Below are 12,959 nucleotides of genomic sequence, written 5' to 3'. Positions count from 1 at the left end.
TAATCAAAATTTTCGAGATATTACGAAATCTGTACCTAACAAATGAAATTATCATTTTAACCCATTTACCCTGAAGCCGTTGCTACAAGTCTTTTGGTCAAAAGAGAGAGTGAGATTAACGAGTAAGCTTAAGATGATCATTACATAGAGTTTAAATCCTAGTTAAGGGCTCTGGTAATACAGAATTCAAATTCACAAGACCAACCAACAGAGATTAAGTTTGAAACTAGACATACTTGATACTAACTTCGTTATAAGCATCAAGCAAGTGGTTTCAAGGATAATGCTTATTATTATAACCTTTCTTCGATTTTGTGGTGGCGGACGAATTGAACACCTCAGCAGCAGATTCGACAGAGATCGCTGTTGTGTGAAGAATGTCAGGACTCAGGAGAATAGTCTGTGTCACTCTTTGTCTCATCATCACTGATCTCTTCCACTTGTGTCGTCACGCTATCAAGAGAATCGTCACTCTTTTCACTCTCCGTCCCATCAGAGATTTCTTCCACTTCAACGGCTGCACGAATCTCCTTGCAACCTCCGTGGCCGAATATACTCACTTCATAACGTCGGTAACCATCAAAGACAAAACTCAAGACCTCTCCGTCTTTAAGGTCATTATCCGCCACAAAGTTGGCCCAGCCTTTTTCGAAATACACTTGATCTTGCTTGCTCTTCATTGCTACTTTCCAAATCTTCCCACCAGATCCCATGAGAATCGCAGTCTTGGGCAACCGACGCGGCAAGTGTTCGTAGTACGAACATGGTATCAGCTGCTCAACACAAACTAAACTCTTAAAGTGACTGATGAGCAACAAAAGAGCAGTAAGGAGGGTTAGTTTAAAATAGGGATTTGTAAGATTAATAATCAGTAAGGTTAAATCTAAGCATGCTTACAAACTCAGTTCAAAAACCACAATGGTAGAACAAGGAAGCCTCTTCGTCAAATATACTTTTGACTGATTCACCATATTTGAATGTAAACAGAAAATCTTAAGCTTAAGTAGTGAAGAAAGTTCAAAAACCTTTGTTTATTGTAAAGAGAGTTACAATGTTAGTTCAGATCTCACTCACATACCGCTACCGAACATAGCAAAAAACAAAACCAAACAAAATAGATTTTCCTATGAAACCAGTTAAGTCAGACAGAAAATCTCACCAAGTAGTCAGAGCTGTACTGGGAAAGATAGACACTGAAGAAACGAGGAAGAACATCACCGGAAGCCATGGATAACGTATGAACTGTGAGACAGAGAAAGAGAGCATATGAATTAGGGAGTTGAAAGCTACAAAATTTAAAAGAGTTTGGGAACAAAAGAGAAGAGATCGATTCTTACCAAGGAAAAAAGTGGAGAGTTTGTGTTCCAAAGTCCAAACTAAAGGAAAATGAGAGAGATAATAAAAGAGAGCAATGACAGCAGAACAGAGTTAATGTACAAACCTGTGTTTCTCTGTCATTTCTTTTCATACAACATTACAACCAATGAGATATTAGTACAGTATTGCTTTTTCCACTTTCTTTTATGTTGTTTTCTTAAAAATCTCTATCTCTGACCAAAGTATCTGCATCAGATCAAGAAGGGATTCAATCCCGGATTGAAATCAAACGAATCCTATAAACTTAGTTAGCTAATCATCCATTGTTTTACACTGTGGCTAGTCATGAGGTTTACTACCGGTTTTAAAATTGATAGCTCTGTTTATCCTATAAATGATTAGAAACACTGGAGGATAAAACAAGGCAAGTATATAAATAGAAAATAACAAGTCACAAAATACATTGGGTTATTTGGTCTGTAAAAGCAGTAGGAAACTAGGAACACCAGAATTAACCGATAGAGGTTGGAAATTAAACCGGTTCAAGATTAAACTCAATTCCGATGTCGCAGGGTGGAAATAAACAATTAAGGATCCAAGTGGCGTGTCGGATCCAAACCTAAACACAAATCCTTAAAAAGGTGTCGATTCTGAAAATATTAGTAAGCCCATTAAGAATCTAAAAACAGGTCTAATTTGGACCAATATTATGAATTATGATAGTAAGGAAGCTCGAGACCAGTACGTGAGAAGAGTCTCCGCGTAGGAGTGTTCTTAGCTTAGACAGGCCCAATTTGGCCCACTACTACCCTAAAGTGAACAGGCCTAATTTGGCCCAATATTACTCTGAGCTAAGACAGGCCATAATTAGACAGCTTTAAAATGAAAGGTGGTTTTCAGATTGTCTGTGTACTTTAATATCTTAGGACAAAGACATTTGGTGTAGCCCTTTGGAGTTAAAGTCACATGTTAAAACAGAGTCCCAACGGGCAACGGCCAACAACATATTCACGATCAGAACCATATACGTACAAATCCCATACTTATTCAATCTTTTACTCTAGTTAAATGTATATCCTCGTGGTCTTTCAATTTGGTAACCAGGCTATTGCAAATTTTGCTGCAATGGTATGAATGGTTTTGTTTCCTTTTGAGATTGATTGACTTATTAGCTCAAGCCTCAACGTTTAACAAAACAGTCTTTTAAGTGTCATGTTTATTTTCAAACTCAAATTCTATATTTGAGCAAACAAAAAAAAAAATCTAGAAACAAAATAATAAGATAAATTAAAAGAGATAGATGAACTATTATTGTGAATAATGTAAATTTAACACTTTTATATTTAAGCTAAAATGGTATTGAAAAATAGACTAGTACTAATCTGAGAAGAAGAAGAAAAAAAGAAAGTTCGTATATTGTCTTTATCTAAAAGTGTTAGTTTTTTTTTTTATACTAAATCTCGTCTAGTGATAATTATAACATCTGAGCCTTGAGTTTATCCTTCACCCACATCGCCTCTTATTTATGAGCCAATTTTTGCATGTATCCTCCAATAACATAATAGTTTTAGTAATTTATATCTCTCCTCTGCAGAGAAGAAATAGGAGCGGCGGTGGAGAGGGCAATAACACACACACAAAAGAATAAAACAAAGGCATGTGACGCCAATCAAACACCATACATGTAAGATACAACACAGAGACGAAAATTCAATTGTCTAAACGAAAAGACGAGAGTACCCTTACCGGCACACCGACGCGACCTTGTGAAAACGCTTCGTTGCCCACATGTCGTTGCACAATTATTTAGCGCGGTCCTCGGCCTCTTGTCATGGTAAATCCATTACAGCGACAGGGTTGTAATCGTCTCGACAACAAAATTGTCTTTTTATCTCTCTCTCCCCGTCCGCCTCCTCTGAATTGCTTATTTGGCTGCACTCTCAATTCCTAAATTTTCTCGGAGATCTTATTTTTTAGCTGTCAAAATTTTTCCTTATTTCTTTTTTGTCGACTCTAGAGTATATGTTGTTTGGTTTTGTTTAGTCACCACCAAAAACAAAAAAAATATCTCTCAAGGGCTTTTAATCCTCCCTTTAGTTTCCTTTTTCTCTCTTCCGAGAATTGGGAGGATTTTAAAAGCTCTTGTAAAAATCCAAGAATCAAACAAAGGAAGTGAATCATTCATTGCCATCATCTTCGACGAGTTCAGTGATATAACCCATCATCGAAGTATTTAGAGTAAGTTTTATGTTTAATTTTTAACTTATAAAGTTTTGGATTTTTTTGACTTTTAATGTTTTCTCGGTGGAATAATCTAAAAACTTGTTCTTTACTTTACCAAGGAAAAAAAACTCATATTGGTAATTGTCTTGTCGTCAAGTTGATTTCTTTTGTTGTGAAATATATTTTCTCACTTGAATCCTATTTTTCTGGGTTTTTTTTTTGGTTTTTGGTCGGATCTTCAGATGCCGGAGAAAGGAGTGATTTTGCCTCCGGTGCCGAGCCAGTTGGTGCTTCTACGGCCGAGCCATTTGCTTCAATGGCGGCTTGGTGCTCTAACAGCACTCGTCTTCTTCCTCATGGTAGTGTTTTGGAGCATTGATGGTTGTTCCATTCAAAGCTTCGTTGAGCCATGGAGATTCAATGCTTACTCTGTTCGTATTAGTCCTTCTCCGTCGCCCTCTCTTCGGATCAGTACTTCTCCGTCGCCTTTTATGTCACCTAAACCCAATCTAGAATCAGAGAAACTTCAGCGCCACAATCTCACTATACACGCGACGAAGGTGGTTCCACGGAATCTGGATCCCAAGGAGACGAATCTTACTTCGAACACGACCCTGGTTCGATTCGGGTGGATTGCCGCCGAACTGGGAAATAATTTCACGGCGAAGTTGATGAGAAATTGGTTGGCTCCGGGAGGAGCGCCGTGCAGAGAAGCGAAAACCGTCGAGATATCAGTTCCCGGCGTCGACGGGGTTGATTCGTTAGAGTTAACCGCCGGTGAGATCCATGAATTCAAATTCCAAGCCTTGGATGAATCTGGTAAACACGTTTGCATCGGTGGGGACTATTTCGAGACTGATTTATCCGGCGAGAGTTGGAAATCGAGGCCTCCGGTAAAAGATTTCGGCAATGGAACTTACTCTTTCTCGTTACAGGTTCATCCTGAGTTCGCCGGAGAATACAATCTCACCGTCATTTTGCTCTTCCGTCACTTTCAAGGCCTTAAGTTCAGCACTTCACGTTTAGGCTTCGATCGGAAGCTTCGTAACGTCCGGTTACGATTCGTGAAGAAGCATGACGTTACTCTGCCGGCGCTCAGGGCATGTAAAAGATCTGATTTTAACAGAGATGCTTGGTCAGGACGATGGACTAGACTAGGGAAGAACGATGAGTGTCAGATCAGCAATGACGGGCGTTACCGCTGCCTCGCCGCAGATTTCCCTTGCCGGAAACCGTGGTGCGACGGAGCGGTTGGAGCAATAGAGAGCAATGGTTGGGTTTACTCTAGCCATTGCTCTTTTGAGCTATTCTCTGGTGATAAGGCTTGGGATTGCTTGCAAAACAAGTGGATCTTCTTCTGGGGGGATTCCAATCACGTCGATTCGATCAGAAACTTGCTGAATTTTGTATTGGGTCACCCGGAGATCCCCGCTGTCCCGAGGAGATTCGATTTGAAGTTCTCGAATCCGAAGAACTCGTCGCAGACGGTTAGGATCACGAGTATCTTCAACGGTCATTGGAATGAGACAAAGAACTACCAGGGCCTTGATTCCCTTATAGACTGGGACTTTAGAGAATTGCTCAAGAAGTACTTCACGGAAGACCGTGTTCCCGACGTGATGATCGTGAACTCGGGCCTACACGATGGGATTCATTGGAAGAGTCTTAGAGCCTTTGCAAAAGGAGCTGAAACCGCAGCTACATTTTGGAGAGAAGTTTTTGACAAGGTCAAAAGCAGGGGATTGCAACCGCCTGAGGTGATTTTCAGGAACACAATCGCCACAGGAGGCTACGCGAGAACGTTAGCGTTTAACCCAAGCAAAATGGAGGCGTTTAACGGAGTGTTCCTCGAGAAAATGAGAGACTTAGGATTGGTCACAAGCGTGGTGGATAACTTCGATATGACGTATCCGTGGCATTACGATAACCGGTGCAACGACGGAGTACACTACGGAAGAGCTCCAGCGAAAATGAAGTGGAGGGACGGTGAGATAGGACATCAGTACTTTGTCGATTTGATGCTCGTTCACGTATTGCTGAATGTATTGTGTGTGAGATAGAGATGGTCAAGTTTGGTTTAGGGAGACTCAGGGATTCTTTATTTATGTGTAGACTTTTTTCTTTTTTCTTCCTTTTGGAGTATAGATTATTATTATTTGGGAAAACTCAACTCAAGCTTGAGTTTGATTGTATAATAGTGAGAGATTTGAGCAACAAGTGTATGTGTACTATACATATCTGGTTGACATTTTCTGATAATAATGATACTAAAATAGGAACAAGTTTATAATTTTGCTCAACTATAAACTGACTTCTGAGGTTGGAACTAGGAAGTAACTTGTTTTAGACATTTATTGCTCTCTTGAAGAGATGGTCTTCCCAAAAGTCCTAATAATCATCTTCATCTAGAAAACAATAGTGTCATCGACAAGTTAACTTCATTGCATATATGTAAAGTATACTGTAATTTGCAAAAGTGTTCGGTTTATTGCTTTGTAATAAAATACAAAAACCAAGTGGGCTAATATTTGTTACATATATCTTCGAGGTTTGTAATAAAATACAATATTCTATAGAAGAAAGGGAAAAAAGAAATAGACCAAGAATAATTAATCATTTCAATTGGGGTCAGATGAATAATCTCCTTCATTGTAAAGCCTAAAATGAAGAGGAAAAACGAAATAATTGGAAACCAAAAGGGAGATTAAAGTTTCCATAATTCATAATGGGTCAAAGTTCGAGCATAGTGTTTGTGTGTGTTAGTTTATTAAGTAAGGTATTATCATCACAACTTGATAAAAGAGAAATAACGAAGTATTTGTCGACGACCCAAACACCAAATTTTCCTTCACCACATGAATATAATCTATCCCCAACTATTTTAGATAAGTGCTTCTTATATTTGCTGGCTTAATATGTGAATCATATTTTTTTGTTCACATATTTTTTTGATAAAACTGACCAAATATCAATTGAGACTTAAAAAGTAATTTTATCATTTATGAGTTGAAAACTAGACTAATTTTTACTTTTGAGACACATCTATATATGTGAGAATTAGCTTTGGTCTAGCTTAATTAAATATGATAAATCACTAAAACAAACAAGGATGGACATTGCACTATTCGTTTCACTAACTCTGGTTAATAGATTTTTGACTCTTTTCTTTTCACAATATGGTGTGTATTCATCTTGCATTCACTAATCACTAGTTGGCATTTGGCACACACACACATATATATATATATATGAATATTCACAATCTAAACTCCAATATCTCACTCTCCTGAGCCATCAAAAAAAAAAAGAGAGAGAGAGAGGGAAGAAAAAAAAAGGGATATGAAAACATCAAAAATGAAGTTCACAAAAGAGATGATGGAGTCTATCAAAGACAAGCTCCCAAGACTCAGCTTTCTCCTACTCTTCCTTCGTCAATGCTACGGTGGTTGCGGGGACCGAACCCATTTACTCCCTTGCTCCATCGCCACCACTTCAACCCGCTTTTGGAACCTCTCTGACCGTCCCGTGGAGCTCCAGATTCGGGTCGGTTCAGTCCTAAAACGGGTCCACACTCTCAAACCCGGGCGTTCCAAGAGGCTAAGACACAGCAACATACACAGAGCTTACGTGGATGACCAGGAAGGACGTAGGTGGTTGTACTACGACGAAACGTGTCTACCGTACGTATGGGTGCACGAGACCGGTACGGACTTGTCGAAGATGGTCAAGCAACAGTACGTGAGTCTCGAGGATCTGAGGGATTACTCGGAGATTAAGGTTTTTAAGGATTTACATAGAGGTTGTGTCTCAGTTGAGAAAAGAGACAGAGCTTCTGCTTTGTGTTGATTCTATTTCTTTCTCATGCTTCTAATTAATCTTTTAAATTTTCCCCTTGTGATCAAATTTATCGTTATTGGTTAGTTAATCTATATTATTTTTACGTTCTATATAGATAAATATGTATTTTTATGTGATACATGATGCATCATGCATGTATCTAATAATCTATTTGTAATTCCATCTCCAATATGGCAATATTGATTATTGACTCTTCTTTGAATTTGGATGTATTGGGATTAAACAATGTCATGTCATCACTAGTTGATCTCTTACCAAAAGGGGTAAACTAGTTCTACTACTCCGAATTACAAATTAATCACAAAACTTTATCATGGTCGTCGGTTGAATTTTGTGGTACAGTAGTTGAGAACCAATATGGTTTGGGTGACATTTTTAAGTGAACACAACTTGATTAATACTTACTAGTGCTACTTATAGTGTAAGTGATCTTTGCTACAGGAATGGTTTATAATCGGAAAATTAGAGGCTTCTTATAATATAGTTTCCCAAAATAGTGATGAAACTAAACAAAGTTTCTTAATGATATTACGAAGACTATTCCTTTCCTGGAGTAATTTTTTCCTCTCATTTGGTGGAGAGATCTATCTTATCTTTACACGTTTCTCGATGTTCAATAGTGCGTTTGTGTTTTCGTTTTATTTTTCGGTTGGAGAAAGGCAACAAAACCGAGTGAAGTGCTTTGATGGCAGGCAGAATAATGAGCTTTTTCCTCTGATCCTCTCCACTCTGATAGACCCATTAATCAAAATTCATTCAATTGTGTCATATAGCTAGTATCCAATATTCAACATGTATGATGCAATAATAGACTTCTGGTTATAACCCAACAATGACTTAGTGGAACTTAATGAATGATGATGATGTGATCAATGTAGCTTCAGATATCAAGTTTTAGGAATCGAATTTAACAGTTTATAGACTCAGAATAAAACATAGTTTCTCAATAGTCCTAGAGTTGACTTATGAGTAGCAGGGTAAGTGAGATTAGGTGGTAAACGTATATAAAAAGTCAAAGTTACGAAGAAACTGAAACCTAACTTTTTTATTTTGTTCAATTAACTGAAAATAATAAACCGAACTCTAAACCGAACCGGAAAAGACAGTCGGTTTTTAAAAAGTAAAAAAAAGGGAAAAAGAAGTAAAGAAAGTCAAAAAAGGAAAGTACCGGAATCGTGAACAAGACATCTGTCTCTGGTACCAAATCTTCTTCTTTTCTTCAGTCTCTCTCTCTCTCTCTGCTTCTTCCTGTTCTGCTTTCTGTCTTGTCTCTTTCAATTCTCATTGTCGTTCTCACCAATGGGAATCTCTTTTAGCAACAACAACAACAACAGAAGACGAGACAACAATCGTCGTCTCCTCCACCACCACCATCCTCCGCCACCTTTCTATTACATCGATCCTCCTCCTCCTCCATCGCCATTCCCACCGCATTATGACTACAACTACTCCAGTTACCATCTCTCTCAGCCTCTACCCCCACAGCCTCAGATCAACCCTTGTTACCATTACTACCCTCAGCCTCCTCACTATTTCACCACCGCTCAGCCCAATTGGTGGGGTCCGGCGATGAGGCCCGCCCATTACGGTCCGCCTCAGCCGCAACCGCAACCGCTCCCACCGCCGTACGTGGAGCAGCAGAACGCGAAGAAGGTGAGGAACAACGTCAATGTGCATAGAGGTACAGTGAGGCTCGAAGTGGACGATCTCGTCCCTGGCCACCTTCTAGTTTCCTTCGTCTTCGATGCCCTTTTTGACGGCAGGTAATATTCACCTATCTGATTACGGCTTTGATCTGTCAAGATTGCGTGTAATGTGATTGGATTTCTATGGTTCAGAGTAAAGAAAGGGTCTTAATTTTCCTGATGCTTAGAACCATAACCTCAACGGAATTGGCAAATTAAGGTCTAGGGAGTGATGAAAGGAAAGATCTTTACCCGTTGGAACCAAATGGAATTAGAAAAGGTTCAAGCTTTACATGATTTGTGTGATGGGTATGTGTATACTGATCCCATGGCTTAATCTAGAATGTGTTGTGTGTATGTGTCTTCAACTCAAATTTAGATCAGAAACGTTCAGAGAGATCCTTGTACCAATCCCATCTCTCTTCACAATTGGATTAACTTTACTTGTATGATTTGTATTGACCAATGTTAAGATTATTATTCTCATTGTGTTCTCATTTCATTTTCAGTTTCACTATCACTTTCTTTGCTAAAGAGGAACCAAACTGCACGTTTGTCCCGCAGTTTCCCGAGGTCTATTCACCAACTAGATTCCATTTTCAGAAAGGTCCTGGACAGAAGTTTCTGCAGCCTTCAGGGACAGGAACCGACTTGAGCTTCTTTGCTCTTGATGATCTGTCACAACCTTTAGAAGAAGATGTGTATCCGCTTGTTATTTCAGCTGAGACGGTAATAGAGCCAAATCCCATCTCAGAGCAATCATCAGTTCATAAGCAAGTCACACAAGCGGTTCTCGAGAAGGATAGTAATGGATCTTTCAAAGTGAAAGTTGTGAAGCAGATTCTTTGGATTGAGGGAGTTCGATATGAACTCCGCGAGTTGTATGGCTCGACTACTCAAGGTGCAGCCTCGGGATTAGAGGACAGTGGTTCGGGTAAAGAATGTGTGATCTGTATGACTGAGGCTAAGGACACAGCCGTGCTGCCTTGCAGACATTTGGTAAGACTTTCTCAATCTTTTGCTTTTGGTTTCTAAAGTTGGCATTTGATTTCTCAAACCCCACTGATATCTCTGCTTGATATTACCAACATTAATGCATTAAATTCGATGAAAGCATCGGAAATAATTCAAACGGTAAAAGTAAAATTCTGTTATATAAACTTCCAAATTTTCATATTTTCTTTGGTGTTTTCCGATCAAATTCAAGCTACAATATCTCTAGATTTACTGTACAGTCAATTTCAAGAAAAAAGCATTTTTATTCGATCGTATTATAATGTTTTGTATGTCCCATCTTTGCAGTGTATGTGTAGCGACTGCGCCAAAGAGTTGAGGCTTCAGTCGAACAAATGTCCGATTTGTCGACAACCCATCGAAGAACTCTTAGAGATCAACGTGAACAGTAGTGATGAACAACACTAGTTGTAAAGAAAAAAAAGGGGTTCTCCCTTTACTTAAAACACCATTTCTTAGTTGATTCTTTCTTCTTCTTTTTCATAAATCCTCCATATTCTGAATCTGTATTTTAAATCATTATTGTGTGACTTCATACTGCATATAGCTTTTGTTTGGTACAAAGGTTTGTTTGTTAGTTGGGAAATATCAGCTATCCGTATAGGTAGAGCTAATGAACTAAAAGAAGAGCTTTCATTTTCTCTTTACCTTCTTTGAGAACTTGATGACACTCTCAACCAATCTACTTAAATTTGTGTAATTGAATGCTTTTGTTGGTTAGTTTAGGCACACGGATCCAATGTTGTGGTCCAAATTTCATAGTACCCTCGGTAATTAATTTTCTTCACAAGGTCTATAGAAATTTAGAGATTCGCAGATAGCAACATTCTTTACTATGGATCATTCCCTTTTTCTCCATGGTGAGTTTTGGTATTTGCACAGATGCAAAAGAAACAAAAGAGAAAGGTTGAAGAAGAAGAAGAAGAATCATTTTTCTGCTTTTTTGGCCTATTAGGCTATAAAAGTTTTTAAAAACATCAACTGAAGAAAAAGCTGCAAGAAGAAAAAGAATGTTTCCCACTGAGGTTTAGCTTTAAAAGTAACAAAAAGGTCCCTTTTTACGAAAAATAAAACTTTTTTTAAATAGTCTTTGGTTATTCTTTTGACAGAAATGCTCAAACTTTTTTTAACTAAGAAAAGTCTTTATTTGATCTGTTATTGTTATAAACTAAACTAGATAATTACCGACAGCAAAGTGTTTTTCAATTGAACTGATGATCATAACTTGTTTAGACAAAACGTGTATTATGCAGAAAAAAAAAATAATAAAATGGTAACAAAATGGTGATAGCCGTCTATTTAGCTGTAGTTAGCTGAAATATCAATTTGGTTAAATGATCATTTAAAAAAAAAAATTGAGTAAAATGAAATGATATCAACGGTGACGTCGAAGAGAAATATTACCATTTAGAGGCCAAAACGTACAATAATGCACTTTCCGAAAATAAAAATAAAAAAAACGAATCCAACGGGAAAATATGGGTACCACGACAAAAAGCTTAGGGAAATTAATGTCATCTAATTTGTGAAGAGGAAGAAGAAGAAGAAGAAGCACGACATCACATGTGCAGAGACACTCATGTGACCAACAGCTAGCTGCTAGCTATCGAGTTAGGCAACAACACCTCTACGCCAAAAACCTCTATTATTCATCTCTACATGCTTTTTTTTTCAATTATATTTGGAACTTTCCAAATGTGTAAATTATGCTTCTGGAGATTCCATTAATAATTGGACAAGCGTCATATGTTTGAGATTTAAGTCTTGAATTTTCAATGATTTCTTTATTGTCAGATTTAGTTAAAAAAAATGCGATAATTATATAGTTAAGCAGGCATGATTTCAATAAACAAATGAAAGTGTCCGACCTTCACCAACAAAACCATAATAAATAGCCCACTTAGTATATGCGCTCATCCATATATATAGAAGTGAGTTTCTTCTTGTTATAAGCGAAAAGGAGAGAAAACAATGGCTGTTGAATTTGTTTATATGTAAATACTTTATATGCTTACTAGTGATGGACCCGCACGTACGTGCGGAGTTATTTTTACAAAATTACGATTTTTAAGTAGATGCTATTTTGGTAAAATTTTGTTATATGAGTTTATTTGATAAACTATATATAGACATACAGTTGTAAAATATAGATATTGTATTACATAATAAAATTTTCAAATTACAATTTTAAAAATATTTAAATGAAAATGGTAAGTGATATTACGTGTTTATTTTTTAAACTAATCAAAACATTTCTAACAGTTTGCTTAGAGATGTTAAATCAGATTTGGGTTTGACTTTAGTTTTAATTGTTTTATGTGTAGTTTAGAATGGAAAACCCGTCATTTCCCTTTCCGTCTCGTCCTGACCCATCCCGTCCCACCCCGCCCCGTCCCGTCCCGTCTTCTATCTGTCATAAAATTTCTGTCCCATAATCGTTTCTTTTTAAAACATAATCATTTGCCAATGTGTATTATAAGAAACTTGGTAAAACATTTAGACGGGATACCCGTATTCCTCGTTTAAATATTTATTTTTATCAAACTAATAAAAATCTAATTATCAATTTAAGTCACATGCTCCCACCATTTTCATTCACAAGGCATTGTCTGTAATCCTAGCATACACAATCATTGTTCGACTTTTAATTTTATTGATCTTTCAGTTTCATATTTATTTCTCATTACTTTCTTCAATTCAAAAATTCATATTTTAGCCTTTTTGTTTTCTAAAGATTTAGGTATTTCTATTTTTTTTAAACATGGATTTATCGTAGTTTTGTTATCCAAAGTATACGTTATCTTCTTGTACCTGTCATTTCATGTCTAAATATTTGAAATAAATAGGAAAGTGGAAATTAAA

The 12,959-nt window shown here is 37.4% G+C and overlaps 2 protein-coding genes and 1 pseudogene across 2 annotated transcripts; 2 read left to right on the top strand and 1 right to left on the bottom strand.

The window, feature by feature from the left end:
• Positions 1-167: 167 nt before the first annotated feature.
• On the bottom strand, positions 168-1,407 carry LOC111831690 (annotated as a pseudogene).
• A 1,487-nt stretch (positions 1,408-2,894) lies between these two features.
• On the top strand, positions 2,895-5,832 carry LOC17891845. Its single transcript, XM_006297194.2, has 2 exons — positions 2,895-3,555; positions 3,783-5,832. Exon 2 carries the CDS (start codon positions 3,783-3,785, stop codon positions 5,598-5,600), a length of 1,818 nt encoding a protein of 605 aa, XP_006297256.1. The 5' UTR covers positions 2,895-3,555; the 3' UTR covers positions 5,601-5,832.
• A 1,000-nt stretch (positions 5,833-6,832) lies between these two features.
• On the top strand, positions 6,833-10,706 carry LOC17892086 (probable E3 ubiquitin-protein ligase LUL4). The gene is made up of 4 exons (XM_006297836.2): positions 6,833-7,379; positions 8,622-9,161; positions 9,593-10,082; positions 10,386-10,706. The coding sequence occupies exons 1-4, from the start codon at positions 6,880-6,882 to the stop codon at positions 10,503-10,505; spliced, it is 1,650 nt and encodes a 549-aa protein (XP_006297898.2). The 5' UTR covers positions 6,833-6,879; the 3' UTR covers positions 10,506-10,706.
• The last annotated feature ends 2,253 nt before the right edge of the window (positions 10,707-12,959 follow it).

The sequence above is a fragment of the Capsella rubella genome, unplaced genomic scaffold, assembly GCF_000375325.1.
Source record: "Capsella rubella cultivar Monte Gargano unplaced genomic scaffold, Caprub1_0 scaffold_3, whole genome shotgun sequence".
Classification (NCBI taxonomy): domain Eukaryota; kingdom Viridiplantae; phylum Streptophyta; class Magnoliopsida; order Brassicales; family Brassicaceae; genus Capsella; species Capsella rubella.
This window is presented reverse-complemented; position numbering and strand designations above follow the sequence as displayed.

Excerpts from the sequence above, each read along its gene's own strand:
- LOC17891845 (XM_006297194.2), top strand. The coding sequence starts at position 3,783 with ATGCCGGAGAAAGGAGTGATTTTGCCTCCGGTGCCGAGCCAGTTGGTG.
- LOC17892086 (XM_006297836.2), top strand. The coding sequence starts at position 6,880 with ATGAAAACATCAAAAATGAAGTTCACAAAAGAGATGATGGAGTCTATC. Across the intron at positions 7,380-8,621 it reads AGAGACAGAGCTTCTGCTTT|TCTCTCTCTCTCTCTCTGCT; the intron begins GTGTTGATTCTA and ends TCTTTTCTTCAG. Across the intron at positions 10,083-10,385 it reads TGCTGCCTTGCAGACATTTG|TGTATGTGTAGCGACTGCGC; the intron begins GTAAGACTTTCT and ends CCATCTTTGCAG.